General features: G+C 42.6%; 1 protein-coding gene across 6 annotated transcripts in view; it reads right to left on the minus strand.

Moving 5' to 3' along the window:
• MAGI2 (membrane associated guanylate kinase, WW and PDZ domain containing 2) overlaps nucleotides 1-25,755 on the minus strand; it is a 132,945-nt gene that overhangs the window by 78,039 nt on the left and 29,151 nt on the right. For 4 of the 6 annotated variants that reach the window (XM_039354507.1, XM_039354510.1, XM_039354512.1 and 1 more), the window contains 3 exons: nucleotides 20,490-21,125; nucleotides 4,315-4,346; nucleotides 2,259-2,448 (listed from right to left, as the gene is read on the minus strand). In XM_039354507.1, the coding sequence (XP_039210441.1) occupies nucleotides 2,259-2,448; nucleotides 4,315-4,346; nucleotides 20,490-21,125 (858 nt within the window). The remainder of the gene's footprint in view (nucleotides 1-2,258; nucleotides 2,449-4,314; nucleotides 4,347-20,489; nucleotides 21,126-25,755) is intronic. The other 2 variants (XM_039354508.1, XM_039354511.1) reach the window with 2 other exon arrangements.

Genomic DNA, 25,755 nt, shown 5'->3' on the forward strand with positions numbered 1-25,755 from the left:
AAATTCCTACTTTGAACTGCTAGTACCTTACAGCAGGGGTCCCCAAGCCCTGGTCCATGGACCGGTACTGGGCCGTGGCATGCCAGCAACCGGTCCTCACAAACAAGCAAAGCCCCATCTGTGGGATGCAGGTAGCACACAAAACCACGCACTCTCCGGTCTGTGGAAAAACCTCTCTCCATGGAACCGGTCCCTGGTGCCCAAAAGGTTGGGGACCTTTGCCTTATAGAAACAGAAATGCCCTCACAAAAGGGGATAAAACAATATCTTATACCCCCTCCTCATTGCAAATGCTGCATTCATTTATCTGATTTAATTTCTCTTTCGGGGTCTCTCCGTCTCCCTCGCTCTTTCATCTGTCCCGTGACTGCAAAATCAGCGAGACATTTTTCTCCTGGGAATAACTTCTAAGGCAGTGGTGGTGAACCTATGGCGTGGGTGTCAGAGGTAGCACTCAGAGCCCTCTCTGTGGGCACGCACACTGTCACTCCAGTCCTAGGCCTTCAGCTGGGTTTTATAAAACCTTTTTGCTTTAGGCCTCCGCTGCCGTGTGCAAAAAAAAAAGGTTCAATCAATCAGTCAATTTCAACTTCTCGTGGGAAAAAAAAGATCTTGCAAAGTTGGAATTGATTGATTGAACTTTTTAGTCCCACCCAGTCTGCCGTTACCACTGCAGCTACGCCCACCCAATGGGCCACACACCCCCAATAGGCCACACCCAGCCAATAGGCCACACCCCCCGTCACCCGATGATGCAAAAGTGGGTTTTGGGTTGCAGTTTGGGCACTCGGTCTCTAAAATGTTCGCCATCACTGTTCCAAGGAGAGGGAAGCATAAGAGCCAGGAGGCACAGAAAGATTTGAATTCCTGCAAATTGCAGAATGAACCACCCAGAAGCTCACGGAAGAGAAAACATCACTGTTTTCTCGTATTTATGACAGTCGCAGCATCCCGGGGTCATGTGATCCCCTTTTGCGCCCTTCCGACAAGCAAAATCAATGGGAAAGACAGATTCATTTACCAGCCATGTTACTAATTTCACAAGTGCAGGGATGCACTTATTAACTGCGGCAAGACAAGTTGTGAAATGGGGGCAAGTTTTGCTTAACAGCTGTCTTGCTTAGCAACAGAAATTTTGGGCTCGATTGTGGTCATAAGTTGAGGACAGCCTGTATCGGAAGACTGCTATAATGTCACCCCTAGTTCTTCTCTTCATTAGACTAAATATTCACAGTTCCTGCAACTATTCGTCCTCTGGTTTAGCCTCCAATATATATGGCCTCTATGAACAGACTATATAACAGACTATATAATAGACTAGTTGGAAACACATTTCATAATCTAAATCTAAAGCAATGGCATCATTTTCAAGTGAATACTGGGAAAAAAAACCCCACAAAAACATTCTGTATGCATAAAGCAAAGGCAAACTGCATTGTGAAACCATTCCGACATTTAGTGGTCTATGATGGTCTATGATCATTATGAAGACTTTTGATTTAACTGCTGGAGGGGGGGGGGGCTCAAAGCAAGCGATCTCCACAAAGCACCAATTTACACACATGCAAAGGATGAACATCAGCAGACATGGCTGTTGCCTCCATTGGAACTAAATGTTCATGTATTTTGTGCAACAACTATAGTCAACCAGTAGATGGCAGTGTTTCTAAATTTGTAGTTGCATTCTTGACATAATTTTCTCTGTATATAAAGTTTCCTGCTTCCTTCCAGCAGTTAAGGAGAAAAGCACATGTGGACGGTGCACTGTCTGTTCTGTAGGGCTATACAGAGTATATTTCTAACCGTATCGTTCCCCATCTGTTCCTACTGAAACTCATCATGAGGGGTGCTTTCAGCCAATTTAAGAAAATGCATGAAGCTTTTTTTTTTCTCCTCCTGATATCCACAATAAATAAAAGTTGTTAACTGGTTTACAGTGAATTACAACGCTCAATTCCACGGGGCCAATTTGAATGTCCCCAAGGTGCTTTTTCGAAAGGCAACTGGACTTTGTTTCTCCTTGAAGAGATTTCGCTTCCCATCCACGTAGCTTCTTCAGCTCTGATAGAATAATTGAGCTGGAGAACTGAAGAAGTTTCTTGGATGAGAAGCGAAACCAAGGAGAAACAAAGTCCAGTTGCCTTTTTTAAAAAGCACCTTTGGGACAACCAGGCATGAATGACTGAGAATCTCCATAGACATTCGGCTAATTTGAATAGTCAAGGTCTCTGCAGAGGTGGACCATGTCTTCCACTTACGCCTACTTTCATAAATAGCTCGTGACTTCTCATACAGCTCATATGGGTCAGGCTTTCTCGGGTCAAAGGCCTCTGTTGAATCGGGGAAAGAGCTTCTGTGAAGGGCTGGTGGGAAGGGAATATTCTGTGGCCCAGCTGGAGCAGATAAACTGGTCTGTGGACTGCCTTGATTTTCCCATTTTTCCATCATCTACAATAAATAAAAGAAAACAAGACCTTCAGAGCATGCAGATAAACTCCGTAGCTTTTTCTTTCTCAAATCAGGTGATACCGTCTTGCTGTCTGGCAAAATAATATCTTCTATGATACATAATTCTCCTGCTATAAAAATATAAGTTGTCTGGGATTTATGGGAACCACGTGCCATGCTGTCCAATTCGTCTTAAAGGGTATACTAAAATTTGAATTATGATCTTTTTTTAGAGTGGCTGGCGTGCAACTCCGTGTCCAGAGATACTGGCTGAAATTAAAATTGGGGTGTTGGGTGTGGTTATTTAGTCCGGCTTGCTCTTGTAGATCAATTCAAGTCTTCCTGGAAGAAAGTTAAGAGAGTGATTCCACTTCTTGTAGCCTATGAGTTGAACATTAAGAGCGATAGACATTCAATTATTTGGTGCCTTCAGCTCATGTGTCCCCCAATATCCCTGCCATTTTTAAGAACAACATTTTTGGGAAGTGGTTTGCCCTTGCTTTGCTCAGTGATTGGGTCACGTTCAACAAACTGGCTTCATACCAAGGTATGACCAGAATTCGCAGTCTCCAAGGTCTTACAATCCACTGGTTCAATTTTGGAGAATTTTTATCTCAACCTTAATTGATTTAAACCTCTTTTAATCTTCTATTTATTAATCTTTCTCGGTCTCTCTTCCTCTCCCTCTTTCTCATATACACCCACACCCACACCTACACACACCCACATATCTGTCTGTCTACTATCGATCCACTTATATATCTCTCTCTATTCCTCTACAATATTATCTCTCTCTATCTCTCTCTATATATCTATCTATATTTATCATCTATCATCTATTTATCTACTTATCTCTATCTCTCTTTATCAGTGGTTCTCAACCTGTGGGTCGGGACCCCATTTGGGGTCGAACAACCATTTCACGGGGGTCGCCAAACAAGGCTGTCTGCCATTTTCCCCCCTTTTCTTTGGCCATGCCCCTGGCATCCGGTGATGTATAAGTGGTTGGGGGTCACCACAACATGGGGAACTGTATTATGGGGTCACGGCATTAGAAAGGTTGAGAACCACTGCTCTATATCTATATTTATCATCTATCCTCTATTTATCTACTTATCGCTCTCTTTATCTCTCTATCCCTCCACAGTATTATCTTTCTATACCTATATCAGGGGTCTTCAAACTTGGCACTTTTAAGACTTGTGGATTTCAACTCCCAGAATTCCTCAGCCATCATGGCTGGTTGAGGAATTCTGGGAGTTGAAGTCCACAGGTCTTAAAGTTGCTAAATTTGTAAACCCCTGATCTATATATTTATCACCTATCATTTATCTATTTATCAACTTATTTTTCTATCTCTCTATCCTTCTACAGTATTATCTCTCTATATCTCTCTATATCTATATTTATCATCTCATTTATCTATTTATCTAGTTATATATCTCTCTACCCTCTATAGTATTATCTCTCTATATCTATATTCATCATTTATTTATATCTTCTCTCTCTCTCTCTTGTTATCTATCTACATTTCTTCTTTTAATTGTTTTTGACTGCACATTTGCCAAGTAGCCATGTCTCCACATGGACAGTGGGAAGCAAATGGCAGGCCAATTTTTACAGCAAATGTATGTGTACATTGCTTCATAGATCAGTATCACTAAATCCAGTAAGAAATATTTGCTTTCAAGTCAACAAGTATATGTATATGATCAAATACCTTTATTGACATATCAGATTTATATTCCTATATTTGGCAGTAGGGTACCCTAAAAATCTTACAATGCAGGTTATTGTTTTGTACAAGCATTATGTTCTTCTCAGCAAAGTTCAATTTGAAACAAAACAAAACTAAACTAAACTTACAGGCTTTGGAGTTTTCCATGGTGAAAAGAATCCTAAAAAAAAAAGAAAAGAAAAAAAAGAAAAAAAGTAATGAGAACTCAAATATGATTAATTTGTCACAATCCTTACTAACATCTTTATCTCCATTTCTATGAATTACAAAAAAATAAATAAAAATGTGGTCACATCTTGTCAGCCAACACCACAACAGAACATATAGAAAAAGATTATTTCGTACTCAACTCTTTTCATATTTAAAAACAATTGTCAGAGATAAATTTTCACATTACAAAAAATAAATTTGAAAGGGTTTTTTTTTTTAAAAAAATCCCTAATTACTACAGTCAGAAGTTATTATCACCGGGGGTTTTGGTTTTTCCTAGCTTAATATATTATCTGTCTATCTGGATGATTGCCTGTGTGTTTATTTACAGCAGCGCTTTTCAACCAGTGGTTCGGGTACCACCTGTGGTACATTGGCACCTGGCAGGTGGTACGTGACCATCCTAGAAAAGTGATAGTGGGGGAGGGGAATGAGCTGAACCGGTGGCAGCACCGCACAAGCCTGAGCGAGAGACGGCTGGAGCTGCAGGGCTGTCAGGGCTCAGCGGAAGCGCCAGGATCAGCGCCAGGCTTCAGCTAGAGCTTGGCACTGATCCTGGTGCTTCTGCTGAGCCCAGAAGAAGTGCCGATCAGCTGGAATGTTGCAGCATCTCCAGGGTCTTGTGATTTATATTCAGACCCTTGGCAACTGATTCATATTTATGACGGTCATAGTGTCCCAGGGTCATGTGCAGTGACCAAAACCTGCTGCAACCACCCAGCAGACGGGAGGGGGGGAATAAAAACCAAACACCCCCCACTCCACCCCCGCTGCCAATCCTCAACAGAAATGCTCACAACGAAAACCTTGGACAGGAGGAAGAGCGCCACCGGGTGGGCAGGCAGGTGTCTTGCTCGGCTGTGGCTTGGGGGGCACTTTTTTCAGTACCACTGTAACTTCAAACAGTCACTAAGCGAACTGTTGTAAGTTGAGGACTACCTGTACTTTATCACTTTTTTCCTTTTTTGGGGGGGGGTCATCAAGTTTTTGACACTTTGCTAGGCGACTGGTGGTACTCGGATGTTGCCATATCCTAAAAGTGGTACAATGGGTGAAAAGTTTGAAAAGCCCTGATCTACAATATCTCCAAATATATAACTGAAAGGTGAATGAAAAGGATCTCAGAGTCTTAGTGGACAATCACTTAAATATGAGCCATCAGTGTGTGCAGGCAGCCAAAAAAAAGCCAACACAGTTCTAGACTGCATTAATAGAGAGATAGAATCAAGAGCACATGAAGTATTAGCACCCCAATATAAAGCCTTAGCAAGAAACACTTGGAGTATTGCTTCCAGTTCGGGACACCATGATATAAAAAAAAATATGTTGAGACTCTGGAAAGAGTGCAGAAAAGAGCAACAAAGATAATTAGGGGGCTGGAGGTAAAACATATGAAGAACAGGTGCAAGAATTGGGTTTGTCTAGTCGTGGAAAGGGGTGACATGATAGCAGTGTTCCAATATCTCAGGGGCTGCCCCAAAGAAGAGGGAGTCAAGCTGTTCTCCAAAGCGCCTGAAGGCAGGACAAGAAGCAACGGATGGAAACTAATCAAGGAGAGAAGCAACCTAGAACTAAGGAGAAACTTCCTGACAGTGAGAACAATTAACCAGTGGAATGTTTTGCTTCCAGAGGTTCTGGGTGCTCCAACACTGGAGATTTTTTAAGAAGAAATTGGACAGTCCCTTGTCTGGAATGGTATAGGGCAGTGGTGGCGAACCTATGGCACGGGTGCCAGAGGTGGCACTCAGAGCCCTCTCTGTGGGCACGCATGCCGTCGCCCCAGTCCTAGGCCTTCAGCTGGGTTTTATAAAACCTTTTCGCTTTAGGCCTCTGCCGCCGTGTGCAAAAAAAAAAAGGTTCAATCAGTCAATTTCAACTTCTCGCGGGAAAAAAAAAGATCTTGCAAAGTTGGAATTGATTGATTGAACTTTTTAGTCCCACCCAGTTGGCTGTTACCACCGCAGCCACACCCACCCAATGGGCCATGCCCAGCCAATGGGCCATGCCCAGCCAATGGGCCACACCCACCCGGCACTCGACGATGCATAAGTGGGTTTGGGGTTGCAGTTTGGGCACTCAGTCTCTAAAAGGTTCGCCATTGCTGGCATAGGATCTCCTGCTTGAGCAGGGGGTTGGACTAGAAGACCTCTAAGATCCCTTCAAACTATCTATCTATCTATCTATCTATCTATCTATCTATCTATCTATCTATCTATCTATCTATCATCCACCTACCTACCTACCTACCTACATCTCTCTCTCTCTCCATCCCCCCATCCTCTATCTTTTAACCACCCATTACCGTCACAGAGGGACTCCATTTCTATGTCCATCTACTTTTTTAAAAAATAGTTCCCTGAAGACATTATATAAGGACGTACGTTTGAAAAATTAGCTATCCACTTATTACAGATCACTTGGGTAAATAAGAGCTTGAGATAGTTAGATGGTGCTCTCTATGCCTGGTGATTTTCTTGCAGACGTTTCATTAGCAAACTAGGTAACATCATCAGTGCACTGATGTTACCTAGTTTGGGTAATGAAACATCCGCAAGAAAACCACCCAGCTCAGAGAGCACCAAGGAATCAACAGCTCAATTCAACCCTGACCTACAAAGAGTCTCTTTTATAGATAATTAGATCTATTGCAGGACCTGTGGTCTTCCATATTGTTAGTCCTACTAGGCGATACTGTAACGGGAGCTCTTTGAAGTTGTACTAGGCAGAATGTAGAAAGCAACTAGTGTGATATTCTAATCTATTGATTTCATTCAATGGAAACTTGGCAAACTCGGGACTCTCTAACTAATGGTTAGAAAGCATTTTCCAGCACAATCGTTGTGTGGCTGGATTGTTTTACAGCTCCCATCCACCCTTCCTGGTCTGGAGGCATCACAACTCTTAGGCCCAAATATTCCAGAGAGTTGGGTCAACAGATGTCCCTTGTTTTCACATCACTTGTCACAACTGAATCGAACTTTATGGATTTTATTGTCTTTCGCCACAGGGAACATCTCCACATCACGCTGCCTTAATTAAACTGTCTGAAGAACAGGGCAAGGATCTTTCCTGAAAAATGAACAGATGGTATTCTGGCCCTTTCCTGTGGGATAATTGAGTCTCAGCATGAGCTTTGGAAGTCCTGACTAGGGTGACCTTTATTTAATTTAAGGGCAAGCTTCTCCCGAAAGGATTTCATGTTATTAAATTTGGGTGGCAGCGCCGATTCCATGTTCCAGTGGGGAAATTAAACATACTTGCATACTCATCAGCTGCTTCCAAATGTAAAGTTTCTTGAAAGGTTGTGGAGGAAACCCCTCAAGTCTCTGAAGGAGACTTCCCAGAGAATGTGGACACTCAGGATATTGGTATAAATTGCCTCTGTGGCAGGCAGGTGTGTGTTTGTAGGAGAAGAGCAGGCCAAGGTAGGGGGGCAGAGATAAGGGAGTCATCAGCCTAGAACCGTGAAGGCGAACCTTTTAGAGACCGAGTGCCCAAACTGAAACCCAAACCCCAGTTTCTTTACGAAGCCTTTATGAAACGTGTTAAAGATTCTTCTGGTGACTTACTTACGGTAAACAATAGCCCAGTCAAGGGACCACCCAAGACCACTCCCACCAACGCTGATAGGACAAGCCGTGAGTATATGACATGAGAGCAAACCCTACTCCCGTCTAGCACTGAGGATGTTAGCTAGTTGGGCAATAAAATATGTGCAGGAAAACAACCAAGCTCAGAGAGCACCAAGGACTCCATCAAGCTACAAATGTTCTCTGCTGTCCTTATCGTCGGACAGTCCATAAGTATAAGGAGCTAGGACGATTGTTGGCCAAACAGGTTCGAAAATAGCCAGAGAAATGATTGAAGCCTGGGAAATGGGCCTCTTGTCAGTCAGCAGATCATTGATTTACCACAGCCTATCAGGAGCTTAAGAGCCAAGGGCACAAGGAAGTTACAATTAATGGCTTAATAAACAGCCAGCCGTCAACACCCCAGTTAACAATTAAAAGTTGCATCCAACCAGGAACCATATAAATACAATGTGTACAGCAGCCTAATGCATGTGTGTGTGTGTGTGTGTGTGTGTGTATGTGAGAGAGAGAGAGAGAGAGAGAAAGAGAGAGAGAAGGAAGGGAGGGAGGGAGGGAGGGAGGGAGGGAGGGAGGGGGAGGGAGGGAGGGGGAGGGAGGGAGGAGAGGGAAGGAAGGAAAGAAGGAAGGGAGGGAGAGAGGGAGGGAAGGAAGGGAGGGAGGGAGAGAGAGAGAGGAAGGGAGGGAAGGAAGGGAGGGAGGGAGAGAGAGAGGGAGAGAGGGAAGGAAGGGAGGGAGGGAAGGGAGGGAGGGAGGGAGGGAAGGAAGGGAGGGAGAGAGAGAGAGAGGGAGGGAGGGAGAGAGAGGGAGGGAAGGGAGGGAGGGAGGGAGAGAGCGAGGGAGGGAGGGAAGGAAGGAAGGGAGGGAGGGAGAGAGAGGGAGAGAAAGAGGGAGGGAGGGAGGAAAGGGAGGGAGGGAGGGAAGGAAGGAAGGAAGGAAGAGAGAAAGAAAAGATCCCCAAGGGTCTAAAAATGGAGTAGAGATTTCACCAATCTAAATTTCCAGAATTCTTCTCAAGCTAGATAAGGGTGGCTTGACCAATTATCAGTTAAATAAATCTACAAACGGTTGTCTCTTCTGTTCCTTTTTTTGCTTAATCCCATGTTCTCATATCTAAACTTTAAACAGCTGGATGACAGCTACACTACAAAGAAACCCAGAACATATTAATTCCTTGTAGCCACCCAGTGTTGGTCTGCAAGGACTATAAACCCTTCCATTCCCCACCATCCAGTCAGAGCTGAAGAAGCTTCTTGGAGGAGAAGCGAAACGTCTTCAAAGAAAAAACAAGAAAGCTCCAGTTGCCTCTTGGAAAAAAGCACCTTTGGGACAACTATGACCTGGACAGACTGGGACTCTCCATAGCCATCTAACTAGTTGTTGTAATAATAAACAGTGAAAGGCAAAAAGATTATGATCTATCTGATTTTTGTTTCTTTCTTTTTCTTTTTCTTTTTGCAAAACATAAGATAAATAATAATAATAAAGTTGGAAGGGACCTTGGAGGTCATCTAGTCCAACCCCCTGCTCAGGCATAGTGCATAGTGCATTCTATATTGATTATTCATTACAGGACAGCCTTTGGGACAAAACCTACACATTAATTAAAAAGGGGGGAAAAAAGGGTGTCACTCCAGATATGGATTTGTCATTTTTTTTTCTCTCTTAAAGAATATGGACGCAAATGTCTTCATTTATAGTTGCTACATAAAGATTAGAGAGAGGAGTATCACTCCTTTATAATTTTTTACGATTGCGTAGATTACCATGTTCACTTTTTTATCAACTCCTATAAGTCTACATTCTGGCAGATACACGGAGCTACCAGACAAGAATAGACGTTCCCTTGTTGTTTTCAAAGTTACTTTATTTTTATTTTTTTTAAAAAAGAGGCTGGCATTTTGACATGATGTCGCCACCAAAATCTTTTCCACTTAACCTGTCATGTTTATGCACTGTTGCTCTATTCTTGTTATGAGGAGTCATTTCCGTTTTGTTAGCTATGTCTTTTCAAATCCAAAGAGGCTGAATATTTTCTCTTTCAAAGACAGACAAAAGACATCCTCACAGGAAGCGGGGAAATAATTATTCCTTGTTTTATTTTCCTTCTTTCTTGTGATTGATCTTAAATTCTGAGGATCTTGTTGGGAGGTTTTGTTATAATGCATTTTCATATATTTGTGCCAAATAAATCTCTCTCTCTCTCTCTCTCTCTCTCCCTCCCTCCCTCTCTCTCTCTCTCTCTCTCTCTCTCTCTCTCTCTCTCTCTCCTGTCTGTCTATCTCTATCTCTATCACTTCTCTCTCTCTCTCTCTTTCTAAATCTCTCTCTCTCTCTCTATTTTTATATCTGTCTGTCTGTCTCTCTATCTCTATCATCTCTCTCTCTCTTTCTACATCTATCTATCTATTAATCTCTCTCTCTCTATTTTCTATATCTGTCATCTGTCTGTCTATCTCTATCATCTCTCTATTTCTAAATCTCTCTCTCTCTCTTTTCTATATCTGTTTGTCTGTCTATCTCTATCTCTATCATCTCTCTCTCTCTCTTTCTAAATCTATCTATCTATTTATCTCTCTCTCTCTATTTTCTATATCTCTGTCTGTCTGTCTCTCTCTCTCTGTCTCTATCATTTCTCTCTCTTTCTAAATCTATCTATCTATATCTATCTATCTATCTATCTATTTATCTCTCTCCCTCTCTCTCTATTTTCTATATCTCTGTCTGTCTGTCATCTATCTATCATCTATCTATCTATCTATCTATCTATCTATCTATCTATCTATCTCTATCTTTCTGTCTATCTGTCTATCTCTCTCTCTCTCTTCTATATCTGTCTGTCTCTCTTTCTCTCCATCCATCCATCCATCCATCCATCCATCCATCCATCCATCCATCCATCCATCTCTTCTTTGTGGCTGCCCCTCAAATATTGGAACCCCTCGTCCTTCTCTTCATTAAACTAGACATACCCAATTCCTGCAATTGTTCTTCCTATGTTTTAGCCTCTATTCCCTGATCGTCTTTGTTGCTCTTCTCTGCACTCTTTCCAGAGTCTCAACCAACCTGGATACCAAAGATGCTTTTTCATGAGGCAACTAGACTTTCTTGTTTTTCTTTCACCCAGGAAGCTTCTTCAGCTCTGACTGGATGGTGGGGAAAATGAAAGGATTTATACTCCTCGCAGACAGCTGGTCATTTGCATTATTTTAGAGAGTCGTTGAGCCCACCTGGAGGTTTATCTGTGTCCTCAGGGTCACCTGAGTAGTGCAAATGGGTGTGGAGCCTTCTTGGAACTGCTGAAAGGACCGTGTTGTAGACTGGAGATAGATGGTGTTGTATTCCTCCCCCTCTGTTGAGAGAGGGCTGTTCAGTTTTGACCTAGACGGCCTCTTTGACCCCTCTTTCAAACCATATAAACAAGAAAGTCCAGTTGCCTTGTGAAAAAGCATCTTTGAGAGATCTATGACCTGGATGACTGAGAATCTCCATAGAAAACTATCTTGGGTAGTTAAAAAGTCAGCAAATAGCACTATCTAAACCAGTGTTTCTCAACCTTGACAATTTTAAGGCATGTGGACTTCAACTCCCAGAATTCCACAGCCAGCAATGCTGGCTGTGGAATTCTGGGAATTGAAGTCCACATGCCTTAAAATTGTCAAGGTTGAGAAACACTGGTCTAAACCTATATAAACAGCTCAGTCTTCAAAACCAACGTCAGCATAAATTAGCAAAATCTGGGATGCCAAGAAATTGCTATAGATGTATATCCTCAGATATACCTTCTCTGCATCCAGTAGCAAGCTACAGGGTTATTCACGTATACAGTATGACTTTGCCAAAGGTACATCAAAACCGAGTGATAGGAATTATTCAGGTAAAAAATATGAAGGTTTTGTTTATGTCCATTAAGCTCAATTTGGAAGAAGAGTATTCCAGATTTGTCACTTAGATAAACACATAAGTGTCTTTTAATTTTGTTTGGGAAGATCACATTGCATTCTACCTGCAATCAGTTCTTACCAGGACAGGCCAGGAATTGGGTGATAATTAAAATTAACTTCTTTAATCGCCATAGAAGGTAAAAAAAAAACAGAACCTCACGCCTTTCAACTTCCGACATGAAAGCATTCCTTTTCTAATGACTATGCAGACCTGAGTACATTAAATATAATTAAATTTCTATTTTTAACATATGGTTCAGATTCATGTTGGTCTAATCAAAGATGTGTTTGTATATATTGTTTAAAGGAACTTATTTAAGTTAATTTTCTTAACAATCTCAGTTCAACCACCAAGAGTTATTTCTCCTATGGAATGGAATGGAATAGAATAGAACAAAACAGAACAGAATAGAATATGGAATGGAATGGAATAGGATAAGATAGCATAGGATAGCATAGCATAGCATAGGATGGAATGGAATAGAATAGAATATGGAATGGAATAGGATAGGATAGGATAGGATAGGATAAGATAGCATAGCATAGCATAGCATGGAACGGAATGGAATGGAATAGAATAGATTATGGAATGGCATGGCATGGCATGGCATAGCATAGCATAGCATAGCATAGCATAGAATATGGAATGGAATGGAATAGGATAGGATAGGATAGGATAGCATAGGATAGAATAGAATATCGAATGGAATGGAATGGAATGGCATGGCATGGCATAGCATAGCATAGCATAGCATAGCATAGAATATGGAATGGAATGGAATAGGATAGGATAGGATAGGATAGCATAGCATAGCATAGCATGGAACGGAATGGAATGGAATAGAATAGAATAGATTATGGAATGGAATGGAATGGCATGGCATGGCATGGCATGGCATGGCATAGCATAGCATAGCATAGAATATGGAGTGGAATGGAATAGGATAGGATAGCATAGGATAGGATAAGATAGCATAGCATAGCATAGCATAGCATGGAACGGAACGGAATGGAATGGAATAGAATAGATTATGGAATGGAATGGAATGGAATGGCATGGCATAGCATAGCATAGCATAGAATATGGAATGGAATGGAATAGGATAGCATAGCATAGGATAGCATAGGATAGAATAGAATATAGAATGGAATGGAATGGAATAGAATAGATCCTACCACTGGTTAACCCCCTCTTCTTTGTGGCAGCCCCTCAAATATAGTAAGACCGTTCTCCTGTCACTCCTAGTCCTTCTTTTCATTAACCTAGACATATCCAATTCCTGCAACTTTCATATGTTTTAGCCTCCAGTCTCTTAATAATCTTTGTGTAAAGTGGTATGAACACTTCAGGTGATCAGGAGCTGACGTGAATCAAGTCAAGCACAAAATTAAGTTAAGTTCAACCCAACCTTGACTAAGGAAAGCTAATGGAGCAGACTCAACCACAGGTGGCTGGAATGTTTTTTTTTTTTGTTGCTGTTGTTATTGTTTGTGATAGTCGCTACTTGTGTGTCAGTTCCTTTGCTGCTAACAAGAGGCTCTCTGTTCTGGTTCCAACAGACAAATCTCTTCAAAAGAACTTCGAGGCATTGTTTACCTTAAAGAATCTTTATTTTGAGTAGCATAACATCGGCACTACATAATCGAAGCCAAAAACTGAATTCCCCTCCCCTGAGCACATTGTATCAAAGCACAATTCCAATTAACAGTCATAAATCACATCCCCCAATTAGCTTGAAGCGCTGGCTTCCTCTCCAGTTCTCCAGCCCACCAATTCCTTATCAGCTCTGGTTACAATAACCTTGTTTCTCACGCTAGATTTAGTCTTTGTTATGTCTAGCTGGACTCTCGTTCACATCCCCCCTCCTCCAAGCAACATCTAACTTTAAAAGCAAAAGATAAAAGATGGCTACATTTCCATCTGTTGTCAATGCAAGAACATCCAATGTTAGCAGCGTTGACACTCTCGTTTTCCTCATACACGGCAAAGAAAAGTTTGAGAATTTGAGACCTGTTCACCCCCCTCTTGTCTTTGCAAAGAAAAGACCCCTGCCCTATTGTTGGTTCTGTTGACTGATGGTCAGCACCCAGATGAGCACAGATTAATACCCAGGTTAACATCAGACCAACAGTCAAGAAGTAAACAACGCCTCAATCAAGGAACTGACAAACACACTAAACAGTAAACAGCCCAATGCAAGAAGCGTCAACGCCGTTCCTACCAACACTGGCTTGGAAGCCACTAGAACAGTGTTCCCCAACTTTTCCAGGTTGGCGGCCCGGAGGGAGGGGAGGGTGGAAAGAGGAGATGGATTTGTGGGAGGGGCAGGCACTTGTGCGCGGACAAGCACCCGTTTCTCTTGTGAGTGAGGCCGAGAGCACCCATGACGCCAGCGTGAGCGAGACCCTGAGCGCTCACAAGAAACCCCAAGTGCTCGCACAATGTTGTGGCCTGTCGCCCGCCAAAGGACTCCACGGCCGACTCAGAGGAAGAAGCACAGGAGTGGGCGTTGGGCCCAGCGTCAGGGCCATCTGAAAGCTCCGATGGGGATGAAGGAATGGAGCTGTCGCAGCCAGGGATGGAGGCGGACCCTGGGCCATCCACCAGACCCCAGATGGAAAGGCTGAGACCTCCATGCCTTGAGGCAAGTGAGTCAGGAGAGGAGGATCACCTGGGGCCAGTGATAGATGTGTGGGTGTGGCGGAGGCTGAGGAGAGGAGAACAGCGAGAGGCTACGGGCCGGTCTTTGGGGTGGAAGAGTCACCGCTGGTAAAAGAGCCCCACCCTCAGCTGTGGATAAAAGGCAGGGGCAGAGACGAACAGGTGTGGCAGACAACTATCCGTCTCCCTGCTGGTCAGCTACGTCTATTTGGAACTCCTGATCCTGGTTTGTAAACTTGCTGGAGTTCTCCTCGGATCCTGGGGTCCTGGGAGTCAGGGCGCCTTCTGAGCGTGTGCGTGTGTCTTATGTTGGAAAAGAGCCAGCTTGTCTGAAGGACTCTTGCTCTGCAAGCATGGTGAGAGACTGAGATTAACTCTGGGTGTTTGGGAGACCCCCTGCAGGGGAAAAGGGAGCGAGCTCCATTGTTTGCAGGCAACTAAAGACTTGAACAGGCAGCTGTGTGAAACTGCTGGCATTCCTAAATAAAAGGAACGTTGGTGCGTCTGTTGTGTTCGGGGAGTCGGGTCAGAACACACGATTGGGGCCCCAGGCATTTGCAATGCTCATGTGAGTGGGGCCCCTATTGCCCGCAATACTCGCATGAGTGGGGCTCTGCGCTCACACACGTGTGCATCAGCCAGTCATTCATGAGGCCCAGTTGCTATAGACCAGTAGTGGGGTGCGGCCCACAGGTTGGGGACCCCTGCCCTAGAATATAAACTGAGAGCAGACTCCCCCCCCTTCTAGCACTGATGATGTTACCTAGTTTGGTAATGAAACGTCTGCAGGGACGTCAAAGGGCACCGAGGATCCCACTTTTAAATCCTTCTTGTGGTTTGCTTTCAAAATGTGGTTCAAGTATGTTTTGGAATAGACTTCAGCTCATGCCGAAGACAATAACTCAGGAAGCAATTTGAGCGAGTGAAATAATGAAAACCTTTCTCCCACAAGTGTCGTATAATGTGCCAAATTCATCCCTGTTTTGAAAAACCAATTTGAAGAGAAGTGATTTGACAAGAGCAGTTGTCACGACGTGAGAGATACAGAATAAAACAGCAATTAAAAAAAGGGAATAATCTGGCAAGGGGAAAAGGTATCATCAGAAAGACTGTAGTAAAACAAAACAAAAAATCAATTTGTTAATCAAATGAACAGAGATCCTTTCCAGAAGACATGATTAAAACCTTCCCTATCTCAGTCTTGAACAATTCTTATATATTTTTTTTCCCTATGGCGACCGAAAATTAAAAAGAGTAAATTAAAAATGTTCCTTGCTAAGGTGGGATGTGGTAGATGGCAAACACAAACGACAAAAGCTCCACCTTTTTGTCTGGGTGTTGAGATGGTGTGTAAAAGGGGTGGAGCCTGTGTTCTGTTGTGCTTTTTCCTTTTGACCAGCGGAATCCACAGGGGATCAGCTAGCTTGCTGCAATGAATATAAATGTGTCAATGAGATTTTTTCTCCCCTTTGTAAGAGCCAAAATATGTCATAATAAGATTTACAAAAGCTTGTGCAGGAGACAAAATTGTGCAAAGAGCTCATGAGTTGGAAGGGATAACTAAAATGGGGATTAAATGCTGTTGTTTTTTAAAGAAATGATATTAGCCCTTCAAAGTGAGAAGAGAAAGAAAGAATTTAAACCTTTTGTTGAAGAATTATTTTAATACAATAGAATGTGATACAGGCGGGGCTTTTTTTTCAAATTAATTAGACGGAAGCTAGGAGGAAGAGAGACTCTACTTCAACTTTTTGTAAGACAAAATTCTAATAAATTTAAGGAATGGTCCCTTAATGAATAAGAGAAGATGACCTTGGATATTGAAAGGACTGGTTTGACTCTCAAAATTAAAACAAAAGGACACGTTTTGGAGCCTGCAGTTTAGAAACATGGAAAGTTATAGATAAACGAGAGAAAAAAAAATAAGGAAAGTTGCAAGGATTTTATGCTATATATATATATTTTACTATTGTCGTTTTAGTTAAGTTTATTAATTGTTAATATAGGGATAGAATTGATAGGGAAGAGGAGAGAGGTCAACATAATATCCTACCTTGTATTATTATTATTATCATTATCATTATTATTATTATTATTATTAATAAAGTTGGAAGGGACCTTGGAGGTCATCTAGTCCAACCGCCAGAAACAATCTCCTCATTGGAAGATAGAATATATTATTATTATTATTATTATTATTATTATTATTATTATTATTATTAATAATAATAATAATAATAATAATAATAGTAATAATAATAAAGTTGGAAGGGACCTTGGAGGTCATCTAGTCCAACTCCCTGCTCAGGCAAGAAACCCTATACTATTTCAGACAAATGGCTGTCCAGTCTCTTTTTAAAAACTTCCAGTGTTGGAGCATTCACCGCTTCTGGAGGCAGGTGGTTCCACTGGTTAATTGTTCTAACTGTCAGGAAGTTTCTCCTTAGTTCTAGGTTGCTTCTCTCTTTGATTAGTTTCCATCCGTTACTTCTTGTCCTGCCTTCAGGCGCTTTGGAAAATAGGTTGACTCCCTCTTTTTTGGGGCAGCCCCTGAGATACTGGAACTCTGCTATCCTGTCCCCCCTTGTCCTTCTCTTCATTAGACTAGACAGACCCAACCCCAGCAACCGTTCCTTATATGCTTTAGCCTCCAGTCACCTAATCATGTTTGTTGCTTTTCTCTGTCCTCTTTCTAGAGTCTCTAGATAAAAATGATTTATTTAACCCTTTGCCGATTGTTCACAATTGCTCCAAAAGAGTTTAGCAAAACTTGAATGGGCAGCTGAGAGTGGAATTGGATAAAGAGGGGGTCAGACTATTCTCCAAAGCACCAGAAGGCAACACAAGAAACAATGGATGGAAATGAATCAAGGAGAAAACCAACTTAGAACTAAGGAGAAATTTCCTGACGGTGAGAACAATTAACCAGTGGAACAACCTGCCTTCGGAAGCTGTGAATGCTGCAACACTGGAAGTTTTTAAAAAGAGACTGGACAGCCATTTGTCTGAAATGGTATAGGGTTTCTTGCCTGAGCAGGGAGTTGGACTAGATGACCTCCAAGATCCCTTCCAACTCTGTTATTCTGTAATTCTGTTCAATTGAGAAATGAGGGAAGAAACAGGAATAATGGGGGGAAGGGGATCATTAATCAGAGAAGATTTCCCATCGTTAATTCAATTGTAAAATTAAATCACCATTATTTGTTTATACAACAGATGCATTTTGACACTTAACATTTCTGATAACCAAGACAGGAAGAACAGAAGCATAAGGCACAATTGAGTGATCAATAGACAATAGAGGGAAGAGTCAATAAAAAAGAGCTAAATATTTTGCAAGTATTTAAGATCTTTCAACCCCTTTGTGATTATGTTAAGGAAATATACTGTACATGTTACTCAGGCAGGGATCAATTCCTAAGCTGGTATTTCAGGACTTCCACTAATGAACGTATCACCACTGTAAATGAGTCCATTTATGATCATCAACCAACCAATTAATATCAATCAATCAAAATTGAGCTGGAAGGGACCTTGGAGGTCTTCTAGTCCAACCCCCTGCTCAAGCAGGAGATCCTATACCATTTCATTGTTGTCCAGTCTCTTCTTGAAAACCTCCACTAATGGAGCACCCACAACTTCTGAAGGCAAGCTTTTCCACTAGTTAATTGTTTTCACTGTTAGGAGGAAGTTTCTCCTTAATTCCAAGTTGCTTCTCTCCTTGATTAGTTTCCATCTATTGTTTCTTGTCCTGCCCTCCGGTCTTTTGGAAAATAAGTTGACTCCCTCTTCTTTATGGCAGCCCCTCAAATATTGGAACACTGATATCCTGTCAACCCTGGTCCTTCTTTTCGTTAAATTAGACCAGAGGTAGGCAACCTTGGCTCTTTTATGACTCGTGGACTTCAACTCCCAGAATTCCTGAGCCAGCCATGCTGAGGGGAAAGGGAGAGGTTTCCAAGCTGAGCCAGGCTTGGCTCAGGAATTCTGGGAGTTAAAGTCCACGAGTCATAAAGCGGCCTAGGGCAGGTTAGGCAACCTTTGCTCTTTTATGACTCGTGGACTTCAACTCCCAGAATTCCTGAGCCAGCCTGGCTCAGCTTGGAAACCTCTCCCTTTCCCCTCAGCATGGCTGGCTCAGGAATTCTGGGAGTTGAAGTCCACGAGTCATAAATGAGCCAGGGTTGCCTACCTCTGGCCTAGGCCTAGGCCGCTTTCTGACTCATGGACTTCAACTCCCAGAATTCCTGAGCCAGCATGGCTCAGCTTGGAAACCTCTCCCTTTTCCCTCAGTGTGGCTGGCTCAGGAATTCTGGGAGTTGAAGTCCACCAATCATAAAAGAGCCAAGGTTGCCTACCCCTGAACTAGACATACCCAATTCCAGTAATCATTCTTTATATGGTTTAGCCTCCAGCCCCCTAATCACCTTTTACGGTCACAACGGAGCCCAACATTTATGTTGCTAAGTGAGACATGTGTTAAATGAGTTTTGCCCCGTTTTATGACTTTTCTGGCCACAGTTATTAAGGGAATCTCTGCAGTTGATTAGTTATTAACCCGGTTGTTAAGTGGATCCGGCTTCCCCCATTGACTTGGCTTGTCAAGAGGTCCCAAAAGGGGATCCCGTGATCCTTGGATGCTGCAACACTTATAGATAGGAACCACTTGGTGAGCAATTTTGATCATACGACCCTGGGGATGCTGCAGTGGGTCATATGTATGAAAAATAGTCAAAAGTCCCTTTTTTCAATGCCGTTGTAATTTCGAACAGTCGCTAAATCCACTGTTTTAAGTCAAGATCACCTCTCTATCAGTTTCCAGGATGTTAAACAAGTCATCCAAAGTCTGTTTATTGTTTCTCTAGATTTGTAGACAGCAATGGGATTTCTTTCCCTTTGCGAGTAGGTTTGATTAATTTTAATTCCTCAGGATAGTTTCTAATTAAATTTAATCTGTAGTAATTGTTTATAAATGACTTATGGATGTGAGCATTCATGTATTCGTGCCAGCCGGATAAGGGTAAAAATCTGAAACTTATTTTTTGTAATATGGATTATATCAAACATCATCCAGTTAGAGCAGGGGTCTTCAAACTTGGCCCTTTTATGACTTGTGGACTTCAACTCCCAGAATGCCTCAGCCAATGTGCACGCTGGCCGAGGAATTCTGGGAGCTGAAGTCCACAAGTCATAAAAGGACCAAGTCTGAAGACCCCTCCCAGAATTCCTCAGTCAGGCACACTGGCTGAGGAATTCTGGGAGTTGAAGTCCACAAGTCATAAAAGGGCCAGGTTTGAAGACCCCTGAAGAAAAGAAGCTTCTTGGATGGGAAGTGAAATGTCTTCAAGGAGAAACAAAGTCCAATTGCCTCTTGAAAAAGCACTTTGGGACCACCATGACCTGGATAACGGAGAATTTCCATAGACATCAAAGAAGTAGTGCACAATTGGAAGATGTGGAGAGATCTGGCCCATGGAGTCGTCAAAAGTTGGACATGACTGAATGGATAACATCATCACCATCATGATCACCATCATTATCATGATCACCATCACCATTATCACCATCATGATCACCATCATCACCATCATGATCACCATCATCATCACATCACCACCACCATCACCATCATCACCACCACCATCATCACCATGATCACCATCATACTCATCATCACCATCATCACCATCACCATCATGATCACCATCATCATGACCATCATCATGATCACGATCACCATCATCATCACCATCATCACCATCATCATGGTCACCATTGCCATCACCTACTATATTTAAGGAGGTACCTGCCTTCTATTTCATAACACACTGATATAGGAAGCATGTTTTAAAACTTTCACACAAATTAATGTAATTGAATAAACTTCCCAGACTTACCTCCTCTATGAATAAACAAAGAAGTCTCGCTTCCAACCGGACATTCTTTAAGTATATCCACTACTTCAGCATGGCTCATGTTCTGTACATTCTGCTGGTTGATCTCGACAATGAGGTCACCTTCACATAAACCAGGGCATCCCTGAACATCTAAGATTTGCTTCACCCTCTGTCCTGTGGGACTGTCTGCTATGGTGAAGCCGAAGCCCTGGGGCCCTTTCACAATGGTTAAGGTCATGAGTTCAGCTTGAGTGGCTCCCGACGAGGCCATGGAGATGTTGTCATCATGAAGGGGTGGTGGGAATGTGCTATCAAGCTGACTCTCTGCTGGAATGGAATGCAAGGAATGTGGCGGCCGATCTGTTATATCCGGAACAGACTGGGAAGTTCTAGAAATGTATTCCAAATAAGTTTCATAGTTATGTCTTCCGTTGATGACGACCGGAGGCCTCTCCATCATGGTGAGTGGCGGCACTATGCTGTTGGCAGGATCTTCAGGGTCAAAGGGCAAAGGGTATCCACGACATAGCACCAGGTTGACACTCTGACCAATGGGAACAGACTGGAAGAGTTTGACGACATCCGCGTGGGTATGTCCAAGGACGCATACTTCATTAATGTAGACAATAACATCACCTAGAAACAACAACAACAACGTGAGGCACAGTCATCTTGTCTTAAGATAACAACGATGTTGCAGCTACTGAGATAATTGCTTAAAACGATAGGGAACAATACAGGTTGTTCTTGACTTACGACCAAAATTGAGCCCAAACTTTCTGTGGCTAAGTGAGACATTTGTTAAGTGAGTTTTGCCCCATTTCACACCCTTTCTTGCCATACTGCAGTTCACTGCAGTTGTTAAGTTAGTAACATGGTTGTTAAGTGAATCTGGCTCTAACTTTGCTTGTCAGAAGCTCGCAAAAGGGGGTCACGTGACCCTGGGATGCTGCAAACCGTCATAAATATGAGTCGGTTGCCAAGCATCTGAATTTTGATCACATGACCGTGGGGATGCTGCAATGGTCATAATTGAAAAACGCTCATAAGTGTTGTTATAACTCTGAGCGTCACTAAACAAACTGTTGTAAGTTAAGGACGACTTGTAGAAAACTGAAATTGGCACTTGAATATGGTCTCAAAGATTTTACTCCACGTTTATAGATATTTTCAAGTTGAAAACTACACTGCACGGAAGGAAGGCGACGAAGTGAAAAATGTTCTACTTCCACTATGTAAACAGAGCTGCGGCTTTAGTTTTTCTTCCTAACTGCAACCCAATTTTTTTTCCAAGGTTTGTTATGGAAATTAATATTTAAACGCCCCTTCTAAAGAGGCATATGAAATGGGAGGTCGTTTTACATGGGACATCGCCATTTCTTTTCACAGCAAAGTTTCAATTGTTTTTCTTCTCAGTATAAATGCAATGCCCACCCACCAAAAACATGCTTACAATATAGGCAGTGCTTACACTGACAGCCCACAAAAATTTCTACCAAGTTTTCCATATTCCCACGTGTAAATTGGGATAACGCCCAGGATCACATTTCAGGAATCCTCTAAGATGACGCTGCAGATACAACTTTATTTGTTACAGGTTATCAGAAACAGGCTCACACACTAGGAGCTGTAATAGGAGCAGATTTTTTTTTAAAAAAGACAGTAAAATTGCCTACAAATAAGGTGAAGATGCAGATCGATAAGGCCAGTCTTGTACCCACGAATAATCTGCTCCGGAGCTGACCCACAAAAAAAAAAAAAACCCAACAGTGACAGAACATGACTGGAGCTGCTTTAAAACTACACGCTGTGTCATCAGCAATCTCCTGACCCCTGAACTGCATTGAGAAATAGTGGTTTGGCTACTGACAGCTTCTTAATCTAAAGCAATGGCTTAGCAGCAACGGGGAACCAAATCAACAAGACAAATGTGCAGGATTCAAAGCTGGCAAGAAACTCCAGACCGAACATCAAGGCCTGCAAGACAAAATGTTGTTGTTGTTAGTTGCGAAGTCATGTCCGACCCATCGTGACCCCACGGACAACGTTCCTCCAGGCCTTCCTGTCCTCTGCCATCTTTTGGAGTCCATTTAAGCTCACGCCTACTGCTTCAGTGACTCCCTCCAGCCACCTTGTTCTCTGTCGTCCCCTTCTTCTCTTGCCCTCCATTTTTCCCAGCATTAGGCCCTTCTCCAGTGAGTCCTTCCTTCTCATTAGGTGGCCAAAGTACTTGAGTTTCAACTTCAGGGTCTGGCCTTCTAAGGAGCAGTCAGGGTTGATCTCCTCTAGGACTGACCGGTTTGATCGCCTTGCAGTCCAGGGGACTCGCAGGAGTCTTCTCCAGCACCATAGTTCAAAGGTCTCAATTCTTTGGCGCTCAGCCTTTCTTATGGTCCAACTTTCACAGCCATACATTGCAACTGGGAAAACCACGGCCTTGACTATACGTACTTTTGTTGGCAGGGTGATGTCTCTGCTTTTTAGCATGCTGTCTAGATTTGCCATAGCTTTCCTCCCCAGGAGCAAGCGTCTTTTAATTTCTTGGCTGCAGTCCCCATCTGTGGTGATCTTGGAGCCCAGGAAGATAAAATCTGTCACTACCTCCATTTCTTCCCCATCTATTTGCCAGGAATTGAGAGGGCCGGATGCTATGATCTTGGTTTTACAAGACATAATAATGTTAGTTAAAACTCGATAGTGGCTTGTGGAGATTTCTCAGTCATCCAGGCCACAGTTGTCTCAAAGGCGCTTTTTTCAACAGGCAGCTGGACTTTGAACACCTTTCACTTCTTATCCAAGATGCTTCATTGCTTTTGGCAGGATGGGGGGGGGTGTTGATGGAAGAATGGGGAGGCGGGGATTGAAAGGATCAAATTTCTTTGCGGTCATCTGATCATTAGCATTCTCCCTGAGAGCCCTTGAGGCCATTTGGAGGTTTATCTCTGCACTTGGGGTCACCAGAAAAGTGCAAATGGGCGTGGAACCTTCTTGGAACTACTAAAAAGACTGTGTTGTAAACAGGAGATAGCTGGTGTGGTATCCCTCCCCGTCTGTTGAGGCCTCTTTGACCTTTCTTTCAAACCAGTGGTCCTCTCTGTCCAGAATGTGGACTTTGCTGTCTTCAAAAGACCTTTGCTTTCAGATGTAGATGGACTGCTGAATCTTCTTCTGATGGGTTTGTTCTCCTATGTTGCGCCATGCATTTGTGCAGTGGTTGTTTTGTTTCTCCGATGTATAGATCTGCACATGCCTCACTGTATTGTACTGCATATATCACATTGCTTAGTTTGCGTCTGGGTGTTTTATCCTTGGGGTGGGCAAGCTTCTGCTTTAGAGTGTTCTTGGGTTTAAAATGTACGCGTATGTTGTGTTGGTTGAAAATCCTGAAAATACGTGTTCCTACCACGTATGGAATGACTGCTTCATTTGTTGTTCTCTTCTTTGTCTATTGTGGAGGAGCCTCTTGCTGGCTCTTTTTCTCGATTTGATGAAGGATTTGATAAAACCCAAGAGGTTTAGCCTATTACTTATTCTCCAATACGTGTCAATCATTGTCCACTTGCCTACACAAGCAGCTCAGTTTGGTGAATAAACTCACGGAAAATTGGCAGCAAAAATGGGAACAAAATTGGAGAAAGAAGTACATTTCAGTTTATCTAAACATCACCAGTTGAAACAGAGAATTTTCCAAGGAAGATTCCAGCATGATGCCACAACAATAGAATTTATGGAAATATCCAACTCCGTTGTTGAAAGATAGGTGCTTCCCAACTCATTACAAGTGCTCATTTATTTAGGAAGGATACAATTGGTTGTAGATTATGTCTCTCTCTAAATCAGTGGTTCTCAACCTGTGGGTCGGGACCCCATTTGGGGTCGAACGACTATTTCACGGGGGTCGCCAAACAACGCAGTCCGCCATTTTTTCCTCTTTTCCTTAGCTGTGCTCCTCCCTTTTATTCTATTGGCTTTTGAAAGCCAATAGAATAGACTCTCTTGAATAGAGTCTAATTCTATTGGCTTTCCAAAGCCAATAGGAATTGTCCAGGCTGTCTCTGCCCTGCCGAGCCCGCCAAAAGTCCCATTCTGCAAACGGTGCTGCACCAGTTGAGTAGTCCTTGACTTACGACCGGTTGAGTCGTCCTCGACTTACGACCGGTTGGGGGGGGGTCACGGCATTAAAAAGGTTGAGAACCACTGCTCTAAATTAAAAGTGTGTGTGATGGAGTTGTGGACAGCTCAGTCTACTTTTTCCTGTTTCCCTGATAGCTACATGTCATCACTCATGAAAAGACAGTTTCCAATCTCGTTAGGTTCCCTTCTTGCATGGAAGATGTCTCTGTGATGGGATGTGCATCAAATAACAGAATAACAGACTTGGAAGGGACCTTGAAGGTCTCCTAGTCCAACTCCTTGCTCAGGCAGGAGACCCTATGCCATTCCAGACAAGTGGCTATCCAGTCTCTTCTTGAAAACTTCCAGTGTTGGAGCACCCACAACTTCTGAAGGCAAGTCGTTCCACTAATTAATTGTTCTCACTGGCAGGAAATTTCTCCTTAGTTCTAGGTTGCTTCTCTTCTTGATTAATTTTTCCATCCATTGCTTCTTGTCCTGCCTTCAGGTGCTTTGGAGAATAGCTTGATTCCCTCTTCTTTGGTGCAGCCCCTGAGGTACTGGAAGACTGCTATTGTGTCTCCCCTGGTCCTTCTCTACACTAGATGAGACATACCCAATTCCTGTAACCATTCTCCGTATGTTTTAGCCTCAAGCTCTCTAATCATCTTTATTGCTTAACAGCTGTGGTAGAAAAGGGTCATAAAATTGGGGATGACTCACTTAAGAACCGCCTTGCTTAGCACTGGAAATGAGTGTTTGCAAGCCAAGGACTATCTACTGTACCTCTTTCAGAGAACAAAACTGCTGTTTTGTTAAATCTGCTGATACAGGGTAGCAGTAACTCAGCCCCTTGTTGTAAGCAGAGTTTTCTCCTGACTTGAAGAAAATTGGTCTGCACTTTTCAGCAAACATCAGCCATTAAAATGGGATCCTCGTTTTACATTTTTATGACTCTTTCCTACATGTAGATAAAATAACTGTTTTGATTTGCCGGAAAAGATAGCTGCCGAATAACAATGAAACACAGATATACTGTGTAGGGAGCCACTGCTTTTAATCTAGCTTTTAAACTTTTCTTTTCTCTTGTCCTGGCTTATATCCTGAGTGTGTGTGTGTGTGTGTGTGTTTTAATTAAAAAAGCTGGCTTTTC

The sequence above is a fragment of the Crotalus tigris genome, unplaced genomic scaffold, assembly GCF_016545835.1.
Source record: "Crotalus tigris isolate CLP2741 ecotype Arizona unplaced genomic scaffold, ASM1654583v1 scf7180000018553.2237530, whole genome shotgun sequence".
In the NCBI taxonomy this organism is placed as follows: Eukaryota; Metazoa; Chordata; class Lepidosauria; order Squamata; family Viperidae; genus Crotalus; species Crotalus tigris.